The sequence below is a fragment of the Anas platyrhynchos genome, chromosome 4, assembly GCF_047663525.1.
Source record: "Anas platyrhynchos isolate ZD024472 breed Pekin duck chromosome 4, IASCAAS_PekinDuck_T2T, whole genome shotgun sequence".
NCBI classification, from domain to species: Eukaryota; Metazoa; Chordata; class Aves; order Anseriformes; family Anatidae; genus Anas; species Anas platyrhynchos.
In genome coordinates this window covers 49,107,203-49,122,027 of record NC_092590.1, presented here as the reverse complement: position 1 = coordinate 49,122,027, position 14,825 = coordinate 49,107,203, and the positions used below count along the sequence as shown (strand labels likewise).

At 38.9% G+C, this 14,825-nt stretch overlaps 1 protein-coding gene across 2 annotated transcripts in view; it reads left to right on the top strand.

The window, feature by feature from the left end:
- Positions 1-14,825, top strand: part of CFAP299 (cilia and flagella associated protein 299) — a 204,003-nt gene that overhangs the window by 66,775 nt on the left and 122,403 nt on the right. For both annotated transcript variants that reach the window (XR_011809167.1, XM_072037563.1), the window contains exon 3: positions 2,005-2,095. Coding sequence is in view for 1 of the 2 variants with exons in the window: in XM_072037563.1 (XP_071893664.1) it covers positions 2,005-2,095 (91 nt within the window). In the remaining variant the exon portion in view is untranslated. The remainder of the gene's footprint in view (positions 1-2,004; positions 2,096-14,825) is intronic.

Below are 14,825 nucleotides of genomic sequence, written 5' to 3'. Positions count from 1 at the left end.
AAAAATATATTTGTCAGATGATTGCTTTTTCTCATTTTATTTCCTTGTAGGTTAGACTTTCAGATATAGAACCTGAGTAGTCAACACAGCAAGTAAGGCACAATAATGCCCCTTGGAATTAGTACAAGGATTGTGAAAAGCTCCCACCTTACACCTGTGATGCACCTGTGAAATTGTAGCTCTGTGTTTTAACACTCCATGATTTTTGACATAGATGAGGCCACCCAGTGATCCATGTCTGAAATTAAGCTGCAGTATTTGTGAAAAAGATGGAGGTATCCATTTGTTCTAATGTAGAAGTAAGGATGCACTTAGTAACTATGTCTAAAACAAATAATAATAAATATACATTGTAGTGCTCTGAAGGTGGGTCAGTGCTTTCTAATGTAACTTAAAGGTAGTATTTTTCTGGCAGTTGAAGGATTAGAGGAATATTTTAATTTATTTATTAAGGAAAGGTGAAAGCTCTTACTGGACAGGTAGATTTAAGTGTGTGAAAACACAATCTTTCAGGCATTCAAAAACTTCTGGCTTGAAATATGAGTAACAAACTTGAGGCAAAGTTAACTGTAACAGTTGTTAAACATGGATTTACTATCCATTTAGTATTAAAATCTGCCAGACAAATGAAGTCTGGAAATCTGGAATTCTTAACTGGGCAGGAAAAGGAAAATTTGATGCTCCATTTCTTATTCTTCTTTTATATCTAATTAATTGAGGTGTTTTAATCCATATGTTAGCCTTTGATTTGTTTTATCTTTACAGTGCAGCAGATGCACTTCCATAACAGTTTCAAACTAATGTATTTCTGGATAACAGCTGGTGAGGTGGCCAGAGATTGACCTAATAGCTCTACATCAGAGTTTCGGATCTTAGATACAGGCTTTTCGCTCCATTAAAGGACATTACTATGCATGACTATATTTAAAAAAAAAAAAAAAAAGAAAAAAAAAAGGGAGTTTTTCTTTTTTTTTTTATGGCACTTTCATTTGAAACCTGATAAAGTATACACTTGAAACAAAGATCTTTCCTGATGCTGTATCCCACCTACTTAGATTAATGTTTGCTGCTGCTTTTTATTGAAATATTCCTGTCAAGATAGTGGGGGATGTTCACAATCCTTCCCCTTTCAGGTAGACATGTGCTGAACTTGGAGGCACTGGTGTGCCTTTGGTTGCTTAAAAAGAAAAACTCTGATGATCATTCACTGACTTAAGCATTAGAGGGAAAAAAGTTCCTGCTGAAGCTGCTAGAGTGCAAAATCTCAGTGTCCATTTTCTCCTCATCTGCGCAAAGCACGCCGGAGTGAGTGCAATGACTGCTGTAGGTGCAGAAGGGCTTGGGATTAGGCTAAGAACCTCACAGACAACAATAATCATTGTGTTTTGTCAACAGACAGAAGTGGTACATGTTTTCTGTTTTTAAGTACTGTTTTAATTGTAGCGTGGTATGTTCCAAAGTTAAGGAGCGATTTTTTAGAGTATGCTATCCTTTTTTGTGATTTTTGTTTTGCTAGTTTTTGTGGAGCAAAATAAGTTTTCTTTTATATGTTCTGTACTTAAGAATAGAGAAAGTATAATGATCCTGCTACACCAGCAATCCAAGTATGTAGTAATTAATTTGATTAGTTGCTGGTGGGAGAGTAAAGTATGGAATCTGAAGTTTATATTTGTACACACTGTAAATTTGGTATTCTTATATAAACATGACCTTGGCCATAATTCTGTAGATACAGCAGAAGTAATTTAAGTGCTTATTTTTTATAATTGAAAATGCATGAAAGTAGAAGTCAACTTGTGATAAACTACTATTATACTGTACATCTGCAATAGTGATTAATTTTGAAGAATGTTTTTAGGGTATGTAAAATCAAAACAGGGAATAGACAAATCAGCTATGATAGGGTGAGGACTGTTTCTTTGTATTTACAGAACATTTAACCCTACAGTGAACCCCATGCCAATGGCAATAATTAATAGTAATAATTGTACCATTGTTTTCTAGGTTGCTAGCAAGCACAGGAAAAGAACTCAAAGATAACTTTTTGCAGGCCCTGGCGGAAAGAGAAGAAGCAAACCGTGATGGAAAGCTTTCTGTGAGTACCTGTGAGATCACAGTCTTTTTAATAGCTTAAAAATTAATCTGATTTGGAAAAATGATGCTTTTTACATGAAAAATTACTGCAGAAAGTTTACAATAGGTTATTTGATTTAGGAAAGATTCACTGAAACCTAGTATTTTGTTGATGTTAACTTTTTTTAAAAAGCAGAGTATGTGAAGAAGCTGCCCAGAAATCTACAAGCAGGTAAGTGACAAGCTGAAAGATGCAAGAGGAAAAACGTCTAGAGGGGTATATTTTGGTTTCATAAAAACTTCCAGATTCCTATTACAGAAAATTGATTCCCAGTTTTGTTTTACGTAGAGGAAGATGCAACTTACTTATTAAGAGAATGTGTTCGCAACTCATGAACATCAGAATTGTAGCAGTTTCTGTGGGAGATGCTTACGATGTTGAGCCTGACACAGGAAAGTTTTATGAACACTGCAATATGCCTCCCGACTCAGTCGGCTCGTGTGTGGTAACTTGTCCGTTTGCTGTGCTTGCTGGTGTTTTACTCAGCCAGGATGATGCTGGCTGGGAGGCCACATGGGAATCTTTTTCAATACTGTTTATCACAGTATCCTTCTGGACAAAATGTCCACTGTACAGCTAGACAAACCCATAATGTGATGGGTGAACAACTGGATGGTTGGTCGGCCTCGAAAGATTACAGTAAGTGGGGTTACATCAGGCTGGTGGCCAGTCACTAGTGGAATTCCCCAGGGCTCCATTGTAGGGCCAGCTCTCTTCAATGTCTTCATAAAAGAAATCCTTCTAACTCAGGATATTCTGTGACTTGAAGTCAATCTGCTTCCATTTAAACTTTGTAACACAACTGGAAAAGAGTCAGAAGTGGCCATCCTGGTCCAGCTGTTCTGTTTAGATACAGATACAGTACTGCTGTTTCTTGCCTTCTTTAGCCCATGTACCAGAAGTCTGGATTTCTGTCTGTTAGATTGCCTATCATATTAAAGAACAGTGATAAGAGACTGCAAAGGCAGCACTAGGTGTTTTGGAAGTTGAAAGTGATTGTGATCTTATTTCCTGGTTCTTCTTGCTTAGAAAGTTGATCAGGTATAAACTAATGATATTTTTGTTTTCCTTCTACTAATGAAGAAAAAGAATAGCACCACTCCTTCCCTCTCCACTATAATTCTAGGGATGATATTTATTCTTTTATGGCTAGTTAATTAACCTCGAGAATTTGCAGAGGAAATGCTGCCTGAAGTGTGGTTCTACAACATATGTGAGCAAGCTTTCTTGTGAAGCTTCAAACACCTTGTGGTTTCAGCTGGCTGACAAATCTCCTGGGAATTGTGCTTCTTGGCGTATTTAGGGATTTCTCCAGGAGAAATATGACACAAAAGGTTAAATGTGTGACAGAAATGAGATAGGATGGAACAAAGCTGTGAGGGTTTAGTCTGGAAAACAGAAGCACTCTGTGACTTACTTCACATGTTTACCATCATGTTAGGGGGAAAAAAAAAAAAAAGGAAAGAAAGAAAAAAGAAAGATTCAATTAGTTGTAGCACTTTCCTCTTGTATTTCACTTTCTGGCTCTAGTTTTTAGAGCATGCTATATCAGAACTGCAATTTCTTCATTTTACAGATGGGGACACTACTGAGTTGCACAGAGCCCTTCTCAGAGCAGAAGAGGGCTAGCAGTTTATATTAACAGATTCTTCTGGCCTTACGTAAAGGCAGCAGGGTTGAGCCCAGCCCTTTGGACTGGCCAAGACCTCCCTACGGATCGAGTCCAGGATGCCCAGAGCATAGACAAAAAGGAGGAAAACCTCAGCTCTGTCTCTCTGCTCATGGGGTGCTGAATACATTTAGCAATGTGAGATGAAATGTGCTCTTCTGTGACAACAGGGCTCCTAAGGAGGGCACTGGAAAAGCTGAGATCAGCAATAGGCTCCTTAGTCTTAGGGATATAGTGCGGTAGCATTCATTAAGCACCTGAAATTGCATCCAGTGCAGTCTGGGGACTCTTTGGGTTTACTAAACCCCAATTATACACCCAAATAAAGGGCTCTAGAATACAAGGTAGATGAACCTTATATTATTATATTTTAAAGGCTAGCCTTTAAAATTTAAAAAAAAAAAAAAAAAAAAAGTAATGGGGAAACAGTAAGTGGGTAAGTGTCCCATGGAAATGCTGACAGCTGATCTCAGTTCCCAAGTTTCCAAGCCTTCTGCAGTGGTATGATTTCTAGGCCCTCAAACCAGCCTCTGGTGATATATGTCAAAAGTTTTTGGAACAGTGAGTATTATTACAGGCTATTCAGTACATACCTAGATATAATGAAATATATCACATCTGAAATTTCAACTCTGACTCCACTGCAGTTTGTTGCTTTATAGATAACCCTGTACTGTTTTCCTAACGCACTTCAATGTGCAAATGCATTTCCAAGTGAATTAGAACATAAATCTGTTGGTGACCTTATAGATGCACAACAGATATTTATGGTTTTAACTATTATATAGTCAATCATCCAACAGAAAAAAGATACTCCCTTATGAAACTGTTTCTTTTCATCTTCACAGTGCCACCTGCATTCCTGCTGCAGTGTTACACCATTTTGTATGGTTTTGGGGGTTATGTTTGGTCTCTAAGACTATGTATGCTGGCTGCTGAGCAGACCAGCCTACCCAAAGAAAACACTGCCTATTGGGAAAGCTGAAGCCACTGCCTGCCATTGAAACAGCATTGAGACAGCATTGAAATTGCAGGAATTATATTGTTTGTGTTCTTCTCTTCAGAAAGTGATATCCTGCACTTGCTCCTTTTGAGATGAAAGCTCTGCAAGTTGTGGGACTTAATTCCCACTCACCCAAGTAGGTCTAATAAAAATGAGAGACATGGCAGGGAGTTATCAAATGGCTTCCCATCCTCCTTTGAATGTGACCACGTGACAATAGCATTGAAGGTCTCTCTGAGCTAATGAGCGATTTCATTAAATCCTTGGGTTTCCTTCCTAAAGACTATTAAACATAAAACTAACTTTTCTTAGTCCATCTGGATAAGGCTAAACAAGGCTTTGTGGCCTACCTCAAAAAGTCGCCACACGTGTGATGACATTGCCATAAGGAGGTTACCTGCTGTGATTGCTGGTGGTCTTCAGCAAAGACAGGATTTAATGCTGCTTGGCAGTGCTGCCTGCTTTAGAGCTAGACTTCAGGGCTGCTGAAGGAATGGGAGCTGAAAAAGAAAAGGAAAGTACTTGTTCCAAAGCTGCATAAATGTGAACCTCACAAAATTTTTTGTAATAGTTAGTTGGCTTTAGCACTCTCTGCAACAAGGCTCAGCCCTTTATTTAAGGGTCAGCAGCGCTTGTCCTGCACATCACGGTGACAGGGATATTGCATCTGGGAGACAAGTTCCTGATACAGCAAGCATTGTCAGTGCTCTTGCTTGCTGTTGCTGGCAGGAGCTCTGAGGGTGTTTCCAGACCCTTAGAAATCAGCTTCTGCCTGAAGATGATTTCCTATATGCCTTTTCTGGATATATAGCCAGCCCATCCTATTCCTCTTCTCTTTTTCTCTGAGAGGAGGATGAAAACTGCTAAGGCCTCTACCTGGAAGAAGTCTCTCTCAGCTCTGCTCAGTCATCCTGAGCTGAGTTCCTATTTCCGCTCTGTTTTATCAGCTTTTCCAGGTTATGCATATGTCAAGTTCATCTGGGAAGATAATTTTCTGAAATGAGCCTGTCTTGAAATATGCACTGCATGTACTTGCTTTTAACCAATTCCATTGAAAAGTCTGATGCAGAATAGTTGGTAAGATAAAATAAGAACTAAAAACCACAAAATGGTTTTAAAAAACAAGTGAGGTGTGCAGGGTGAGGTAAGAACTGACTACTGACAGATTTTTTAACTTACCGGTGAATTCTCCACATTCTCAGGTATGAGTTCACCTGAAATCCAATGCAAGTCTTATGATCAGACTTACTCAGCAGGCAGACAGATCTCTACTTCTTTACACAGGTGTATGTTTACCCTGCCTAACCTTCACCTGTACTCTGGTATGCATTAAATATTGCTTGTTTATTCAAGGTGATAAAGGGCTCTGTGGATGTTCTAGTTTGTTTTTACAAAAGCTGTAGGATATTATACCATGCCCAAGAACACCTTTTTTGTGTCCTAGAGCAGCAAGTCTCACAGTTAGTGTTTGAATACCTTGAGGCTGATCTTTTGGAAGAGGCTTAGAGTAATGGGGCAGAGAGAGACTACAGCTAACCTGATCTATCTCTAGAGAGATGGACCCTGTAAGCATGGATTTGGATTCTATGGAGATCTGAACAAGTTGCAGTTAAAGTTCTCATTGTTTTTCTTCTAAAGTTTTCATTGGTGTCCACATCAGGAATGTTTAGCTGATTCAAATAATTAGGTAGAATGTGTTCATGGAAAATAGGGACATTAGAAATCTGAGAATTCATCCTTCCTCCCAGTTCTACCAATAGGAAAATAAATAAATGAAGTTCTTGTCTTAGTATTGTGAGAGCTACAACCAGGAGATCAGATGACATTCATGCCTAGTAGAATGGAACGTGTTGATTTTTCTCCCCACTGAGTGTTGGCTGTGTAAACAGTTTGGTGGCTGGGCTTTTTTGTCTTTGCAATGTGTATTATTGAAGCTGTATAAAAGCACTGGTTACATTTTGTTCCTTGCAGCAATTCGAAGAAACTCTGACTCAGAGAAACCTGTGAATTCAGCAGTTTCTAATGCACGTTTCCTGTGTTGAAAACTGGATGAAACATAAGATTGCGTTATATATGACCATCAATATTGCGTTGATGTGATCTTGTTTCCCTTTACTGTTTTCTAAGATCTACGAAGGGTTCCCTGTCAAGAAAAAGATGGTGTTTTATAAATGTTTATTTCCCTTTTAGTTGAACCAGTTTGTCTGTTTATTAAGTCCCCATGGAAATTGCATGAGTGGTGCAGGTAATAATAACTTAATTTGAATCAGTCACTTATGCCCTTGAAATATAAAAATACATGTCAAATTCCATTCCATTGGAAAGAGAATAGTATGAAGGAAATGTAACTATGTTTCCTGGATGTAGATGTAGTCTTTGTCCAGCAGCTGTCTGAGGCTTAGTATGCCTTCTCCGCATTTAAAAGGGGTAGGGATGAGTGGAAGTCATGCTCCTTGTTCAGATTTATTGTGCAGATGACAAGCAGAAGCCTTTTTTCCTTAGCTGCAGAAATCATAGACGACATTTTCTGCCATTGTTTGCATAGTATATAGTGCTGAGGCAAGGTGGCAACAGGTGTAAAGGAGCATAAAAGCACCTGGAACTGTGTCAATGGGATACAGTGTCCTCTGAACCCCAAAAGTTGGGTGCTGGTAGTACACTTAAGGTGTAGTTTTACTTATATTATTTCACTCTTAGGATGATCAAATTCTGGCAACAGAAAACAGTGAATGTTATTTTAAAATGTATACAATACACTGAGGAAGCTCTTAAATTCACAGTGTTTTTTCCTTATTTTTGTCTAAATTATTCTAGAGAAATATATCTGATAATGACCACTTAATAAAATGATATTTTGTTTTTGGCAAGATTCCTTCTCTGTAAGTTGTAGGTACAGTATAATGGAAAAACTGTTCTAGACTAACTGAGATACATGGATTATGGGTTGTTTTAAATGCTTAAAAATGCATGATTAGGTATAATATGTTTTCCATGGGAAGTCTGCAAAGCTAAGACACCATGTAGAAAAGAACGTGGCAAAAGAAGAGCAATATAGAGCATCTTTTATTTCTTCATTCTTTGCTGTAATGTATCAATAACGAAACACAAGTCAGGTAAGCAAAATACATGTTCTATAATACATCAGTTGTGTCATTTTACTGTCACAGCAGCAGTGAATGACTGCAAGTTACTCATGCTGTGGCAAGTGGTCAAGTTTCAGACCAGCTGACAGCAAGGCATCAGGCGTGTTATTTGAAGGGCTTGAACTGTCATCAGAAGACCTCGAGGCTCATGTACAATTTCGTTCAACATGCATAATTTTTTTTTAATGGCTATTAATTTAAGACCAATTAAGTTCCTTTAAATACCCTATAATTGGTTTTGTTTGTCTCAGCAGGAGTTTTTGATTCTGTATGAAGACAGCTCTGAAGGGCCTGGTGAAAGATGGCTTACATGTCCATGAGGGTGTGTCTGCATTGGCTTTTGAGTTTGGGTCAGGAGAGAAATTTTGAAATAAGTCTCTCAGGAGGCCCCACTTAACATGCGTTGATCTTGCATTGCAGAACAATCTTGGAATGCACTAATGGCTTTAATTGGGAGAGAAGGAGAAACAGGAAGTTAGGCTCTAGGGGCACTTAGTCTCTTGCGGATAGCCAGTTCTTGGGATCAGATTAGAGTTACAGTGAAGCAACTCCCTCAAAACACATATGATGCAGGGTCTTTGTCGGGAAGTTTTTCACTCCTAAAGACCTGCTGTTGTGTGACTGTCCATGGCCTGAGGTCTCTGCTGCATAGGACCTAGATCAGTGTAAGGTACTTGCTTTCTCTGAAATACATGAAAACCAGTAAAGAATAGTAATCATAGTGTGGAAATAGCTAGTGTTACAAACGTAACTATAAATAGAGCAAGTGTATGTTCCTGTTGAGCCTTCTGCATTTGTGGTGGTAGAATGTGTTAAATGCTAGCACATGCAATGGAAAACTTCCATTGTGACCTATCAGCTTGAAGAAATAAAATGTCCAAGTCAGAGGGTTCCTTGAAGTGGGTAATGCGTTGCTGGATCATCGAAGGGCATTCCTAAAACACAGTCAAGCAGACCATCATAGACTATAAGTAAATTAAACAAAACCTGCCATTTTGTTTTCCTACAGTAGCTGTAGTTTGCTGACTGAGAAGATTGATACTCAACATCAGGAAAGTTGTATGAATACAATTTAACGACCACATAAGAAACATTTCTAAAGATTTTCTTTCATTTTGAAACGATGAGCTGTTTGCATATGTTGTTGATGGATTTATTTACTTTCTTCTCAAATTGTGTATTAAACAAAGGATAAGGAAGGAAATGTAAGTGTCTACAGAAATGCATTAATTAGAAAATGTTTTTAGACTCAATGTATTTTGGTTAAATCATTGACTAAAATGGGGAAAAGACATGCTAAATGTCTTCCTACCTCACAGAAGAACTCGGTTTGTTTCCTGGTCTTGAATCAGCGTGTTGCAGTGCTCCTACTTCTCCAAGAGATTGAAAAGGGCCATTGAAAATTATTGGGATGGGTTTTCCTCTAGCGAAAGTAAATGATGAATTGGAGGGTTCAGGTAGTGTTACAGGAGTTTGTTGTCAGACATTATCTAGGCACATGAAAAGTGAGTCCAAGCAGGTATTGCATTGTGTTGGCTGTCTTGGGATGGGGATGCCTGCAGTGGCCTCCTTCTGTGGGAAGGGCATGGGAGTCAGTGTCTTACCCTTTCTAGGAACAGCAACAGAGTTCAGATGTGGTGCCTTTCCAGTTTATTTTGTCTTCTGAAAGTTTTAGTGGCTCTTAGTGATTCAAATGTGTGATTGACCTTCCACGGTGGCCCTTGGATTTCCCTGTACCTGGGGGCTGGAGGGGTTTTAGTGAGAATGACTGATGGGGGTGAAAGTGCTGATTTGACAGAAGGACAACTCTAACCCATTCCTGCAATGGGGAATGATGGTATGGCTACCGCAAGGAAAAAAAAGCAGGAAAATGATTTGAAATCATCATGTGCAAGGAATTTGATCTTTATTCTACTTCACACTCTCAGCAGTAATATTCCATAGGTGTAAATGCAAGCCTGGTGGATATTACAGAAATTAAAACTGATTACACACGAAATCCCAATTGGTCTGTTTGACTCAAGAGAAAGTTCTTGATCATTCCTGCATACCCACGAACCTTTGTGAATGCTTCTGTTGAACAAGTTGTCAGTTCTCAGGAAATAAGTAATAACACATGATTTAATTGGAAAAGCTATTCTCTTAAATAGCATGCACATGTTTTAAGAACCTTTTAGTGTTTGCACTTAGTCATCATATTTCAGGTTGTGTTTGTTTTACCTGGTAGTGTAAAACAAATAAGCAGGGTGATAAAAAGATATCTGGGCAAGCTTAGTGAAATATGATGGTACTGATAGAAAAAATGTGGTATTTCCAAAAAACAGTTTATTTTTTTCTGTTTCAATCACCGACATTTAAAAACCATTAGTGCCCACGTTTATTTATTAGTATTTTCAGCTCTTGAACCTTTACAGTAGGAGTATTTATCTTTTCCTAGCTAGAGAGAACAAAACCCAACCATCTGGCTGCCTAATGTTACCAAACAATGACTTTCACATTATAAATGATTACCTCTAAAAGCAGCAATAGAGAAAGGCGGAAAGAGGTGATGCATGAAAGCTTTTAGTGGAAATGAATGAAATAAACAGCTATTCTGTCAACAGATCTTTTCATTTGCTCAAATTAACTAATGATCTGATAAGTGAGATTCAGTGAAACCCAGCTGTAAGAAAGGACATTCAAAGCATTACTGACAGAAGCATAACAAGACAGCTGGAAGGAGAGCTAATAGGTTTTAAGGTCTTTCTCTACATTGTACGCAATATTCCTAAGTATTTTCCTTCTTAGCATTTGAGTGATGTTCTTGGCCACCTTGCCTGTTAACCTGAGCATCATGATAGCTGTACTTTGTACACACTTGTGGACTGTTGGATCTTGTTGGAAATAAATTATTGAAGGGGAAGTTGTTGCTCATTGACAAACTGATTGTTGAGAGTGAATGTTTACTGCCAGAGCCATATGATGATTTTGAATCTACAGTCTGAAGATTCTTAAAATCAATTCTTGTAAAAAGTGCCCAGTGCCCTCCTAATTCAAACCATCCCAGAACTAGTCAATAACAGCATATGCTTTCATTATGGTATATGTTCTTTGAATTTCAGAGTAATAAATGACCCTAGCACATGTGTAATGTACGCCTACAAGTCATTCCTTTCAAACCTAGAAAACAATTGAGGTCAACCACATGCATCAACTGAAACCCTCATGAATGAAAAGACAACATAGATGGGTTTTATCTCACAGGAACTTGAAATGTGGGGACATAGCAGTACGTGGGAAATGTTCCATTTTGCATGGCAATTATACTGATACAGTTGCAATAGAATATGTTCTAAATAATTCAGAATTAATAGCTTATATGATCACTTTGGGAACTATTGTTTGCCATTTTTAAGAGGTTGTAGGAAGTTTCATCGGAACTGGGACATGAACTCACAGATTAATACTTGTCAAGCAGTGGAATGTGTTTTCTATTCCAGATTTCCAAAAAGATTAAGGGAGTGCTCTCCTCTCACCAAAAGGAACAAATGACATGTAAGGCATGCTCCCATTCTCACTGTAGGCCAAAATTCACCTCTAAGCTTATTTCCTCCGTAGCTTCAACATTTTTTTCTGGTATAGGAACAAAATTGCTATTTCTTGACTAACACAGAAATCTTAAATATAGGGCTTTGTCCCTAACCTTACAAATACTTATGCATACTGCTTAAATGTACTACCTAGAGCAGTCCCACTGACTGTAGTGAAAGCTTTAATGAAAAAAGCTGCACATTTCAGTGGTGCTATTCATGGCAGTATGGGTGATGTCTATCAGTGCTAGCAGGACTGGAGCTATTCAGCATGTTGAAGAGGAAGGTAGACATACAATCAGATTAGAATTTTTTTATCTTGTATAATTTCATATCAGCTAATAGCTGGTCTGCTTTCAACATGATATAAAATCAGCTTGACATGTCATTGATTTTTACTGAAACAAAACAATATGGAAAACCAATATGTAATATATTAGTGAATATTCAAATAGATTCAGCATTTTGGAGGATTGTATTTGTGTGTTCAGGAAGAGTGGTTTTATTTTTGAGAGAAAAATGTTTTTTAAAAGCTCAGTTTATAATATGGACACTTCACACCTGGCGTTTGACCAAAGGTCTCAGTGTTGCGTTCAGACACAATTTCTTTTTGTTTGCAAAAGCGTAAGAATGATTTTTAATTTCAGACCACTTACAGTCTAATTTTCATTCTAAGAGTTACACAGTTTTACTTAGAATTTGTAAGATTTTTTTTTCACAGCTATGTATGGTAATGGAGTGCTACTGAAGAGCCAGTGAGGCATTTTATATAATGAGATTTCTTTCTTTTAAAGACCAAAGTTGGAAATCTGTCCTGTTCCTGGGCAAATTTGTAGGAAATCTGATGAGTATTTTGGGCAATTCATTGAGAGCAGAAATAGGCTACTGCTGCTGTGCTGTGTAATGTTCATAAGGATTAATCATTGTGTCCTTTCAAAGGGATGAAGTTTAATGGGATCTGTTACTGTGCCTGCTATGTATCCAAGGGGTATGGAAAGCAATGGGACATTTTTTTTTTTTTTTTTCCTAGCCAACGTGATGCATGTGTCAACTCTCAGGTATTCCAGAAGCAGGTTTTCAGCACAGATCCTGCAGATGAACTCAGAGATGGTACCAGGAAACGTGTTGAGTCCCTGCTTACAAAGCACCCTCCTTTGATTCCTTCTTTCTTTACTGTTCTGTGTCTGTTGAGGTTGTACTCTTGGAAGATGTGCACAGCACTCATTGCTATGACCATGTTGTAGCATGAACTCTTTCAGGCTTTGTGATGCCCAAATGATCTTTAGAGAGCGTTCATAGCCAGCTGACTGTCCTTGAAGAGCTTGGGACTGCCATCGTGCCCATTTGGTGCCACTGCTGCTTGTCGGAAGGAGACACCTGCCCTTGGGGCTGTGCTGAGGGCTAACTCACAAGATCAGGGAACATGTCTTAGGAAAAAAAGCCAGACACAGTGGTGCCGGGGCACGCAAAGTCTTTGAGGAGGATGGGAACATAGCTGTTTCATGAGATCTAGGTTCTGGGTGTGTTTCCTGAAACTGAAAACTCACAGCAAGGCTGGCAGTCCTGAAAACAGCTCTTCTCTCTGGCAGGCAGGCTGCTTTTGTGTGAAAATTAAATGCTTTCCCTTCAATAATCTGGGAGAGTACCAAGTATTTATCTCAAAGCAAGTGAAAAAGCAAGTGAGAGAGATTAGCATTTGTGAGTATTTTGGAAATTTATTTTGATCTGTGTTTGTTTTGAAGTAAAATTTGTGTTGCTTGTAGATAAATAATGCTATATTGGCTTGTTAGATGTAAGCGTCTCAAAGTGGTAAAGTTACAAAACACCACTTCAACTGTTTGAAACTTAACGTGTACCTCACTAGACAGCCAAGCCTGTTTGTTCCACCACTTCATAAGTTTTGAACAGCTCCCCAGGGGGGAAAAGAAAAAAAAAAAAAAAGGAAGAAAAGAAAACATACTTTGCAAATCTCCAATCTGTCGTCTTTATCTAGGAAATGATTTTCTCTGTGAAGAGCAAAGTCACAGAAATACATAGTGCAATGAGCTATCTGCAAGAAAACCCTGAGAAATATGACAACATTCAGTCTCATGATCGACTTTAAAAGGAAATGAATCTATGTTTCGACAATGCTTGTAAATATCTGTACGTAAAACAGCATTGCTGAACCAGAAGCCCCTTGTACCAGGTCTTGCACAGTTAGAAGAAATCTTAGATTTTGACCAGCATCCTGTAAATAAGGAGAAGTGATGCGTTTTCCCTTGAGAAGAAAATTCTCTCGACATGCCATAAGCACTCTGCAGCAGTGCTGGGAACGAACTTCTTTTCAACATGTTGATCGTGGGATCACTGGGTGCCTGCTGTGCTCGAGGAATGGCTCAGTGGCTGCCAGCAGATGATCAAATAAACAACTCCAGTCAAAGAGCATAATCTGAACTACTGGAGATGATTATTCTCTGTTATTCAGGAATAACACAAAAATAATATATGCTCTGTAGATTAGTGTTTTTTGTTGTCTAACAGTAAGTATGGAGTACTTCTTGATTAAAGCCTGTGTTCAGACAGCTCGAGGCTGGTGCTGCAAGCATTTTGTCTCCCTTCCAGAAAGCTGTCTTTTTTTCAGTCCCCTGGTGCCATGAGTAACTGCCATGAGATGCTTCAGATCCTTTTCTGCATTGTCTGAGAGGGAAAGATGGGCGCGTGGTCTCTGTTGGGTAGCCTCTCTGCTTTCCCTCTCCTGCCCTTGCATATTACTCTTACCAAATATGCTCCTTCTTCTCAGGCTTGGTTCCTGCCTTTGTCCTGTTCTCCATTGCTTTCACTGAACCAGCTGTCTTCAGTTCCAGAGTGCAAACCTATGTGCTGAGATGTGGTTCCTGCCTTTTTCTTCAAGCAAGGGATTGCTTTTGCAGTGTATTGCCTTGGCAGCACCGTTTTTTTTGAGGTAACTGTGAAATGTCTTGTGTGACAGGGCCCTGGCAGGAGCTGACTGTCATCACGGAAATGAGAAGAGATAATAACATCTAAAAGTCAGCATTCATGGTCAGTTCCAGCTGAATGTGGTTCAGCAGAAGTTGGTTATGAAACTGTCATTGACTGCAGTGAGATCCGGTTAATGGTGGCTAGCATGAGATGAATTGAAAAGAATTGCTTAATAGTAGCTGCTGTTGATGGCCTGAGAGGCACGCACCTGCTGAGGAATCCCCTGATGTGCCCCTGTTCATGTCTGTGCATGTCCCAATGCATTCTAGCAGCCATCCACTGGCAGATGAGAACAAACGTCCAGCAGGTCCTTTCAGAGCATGTT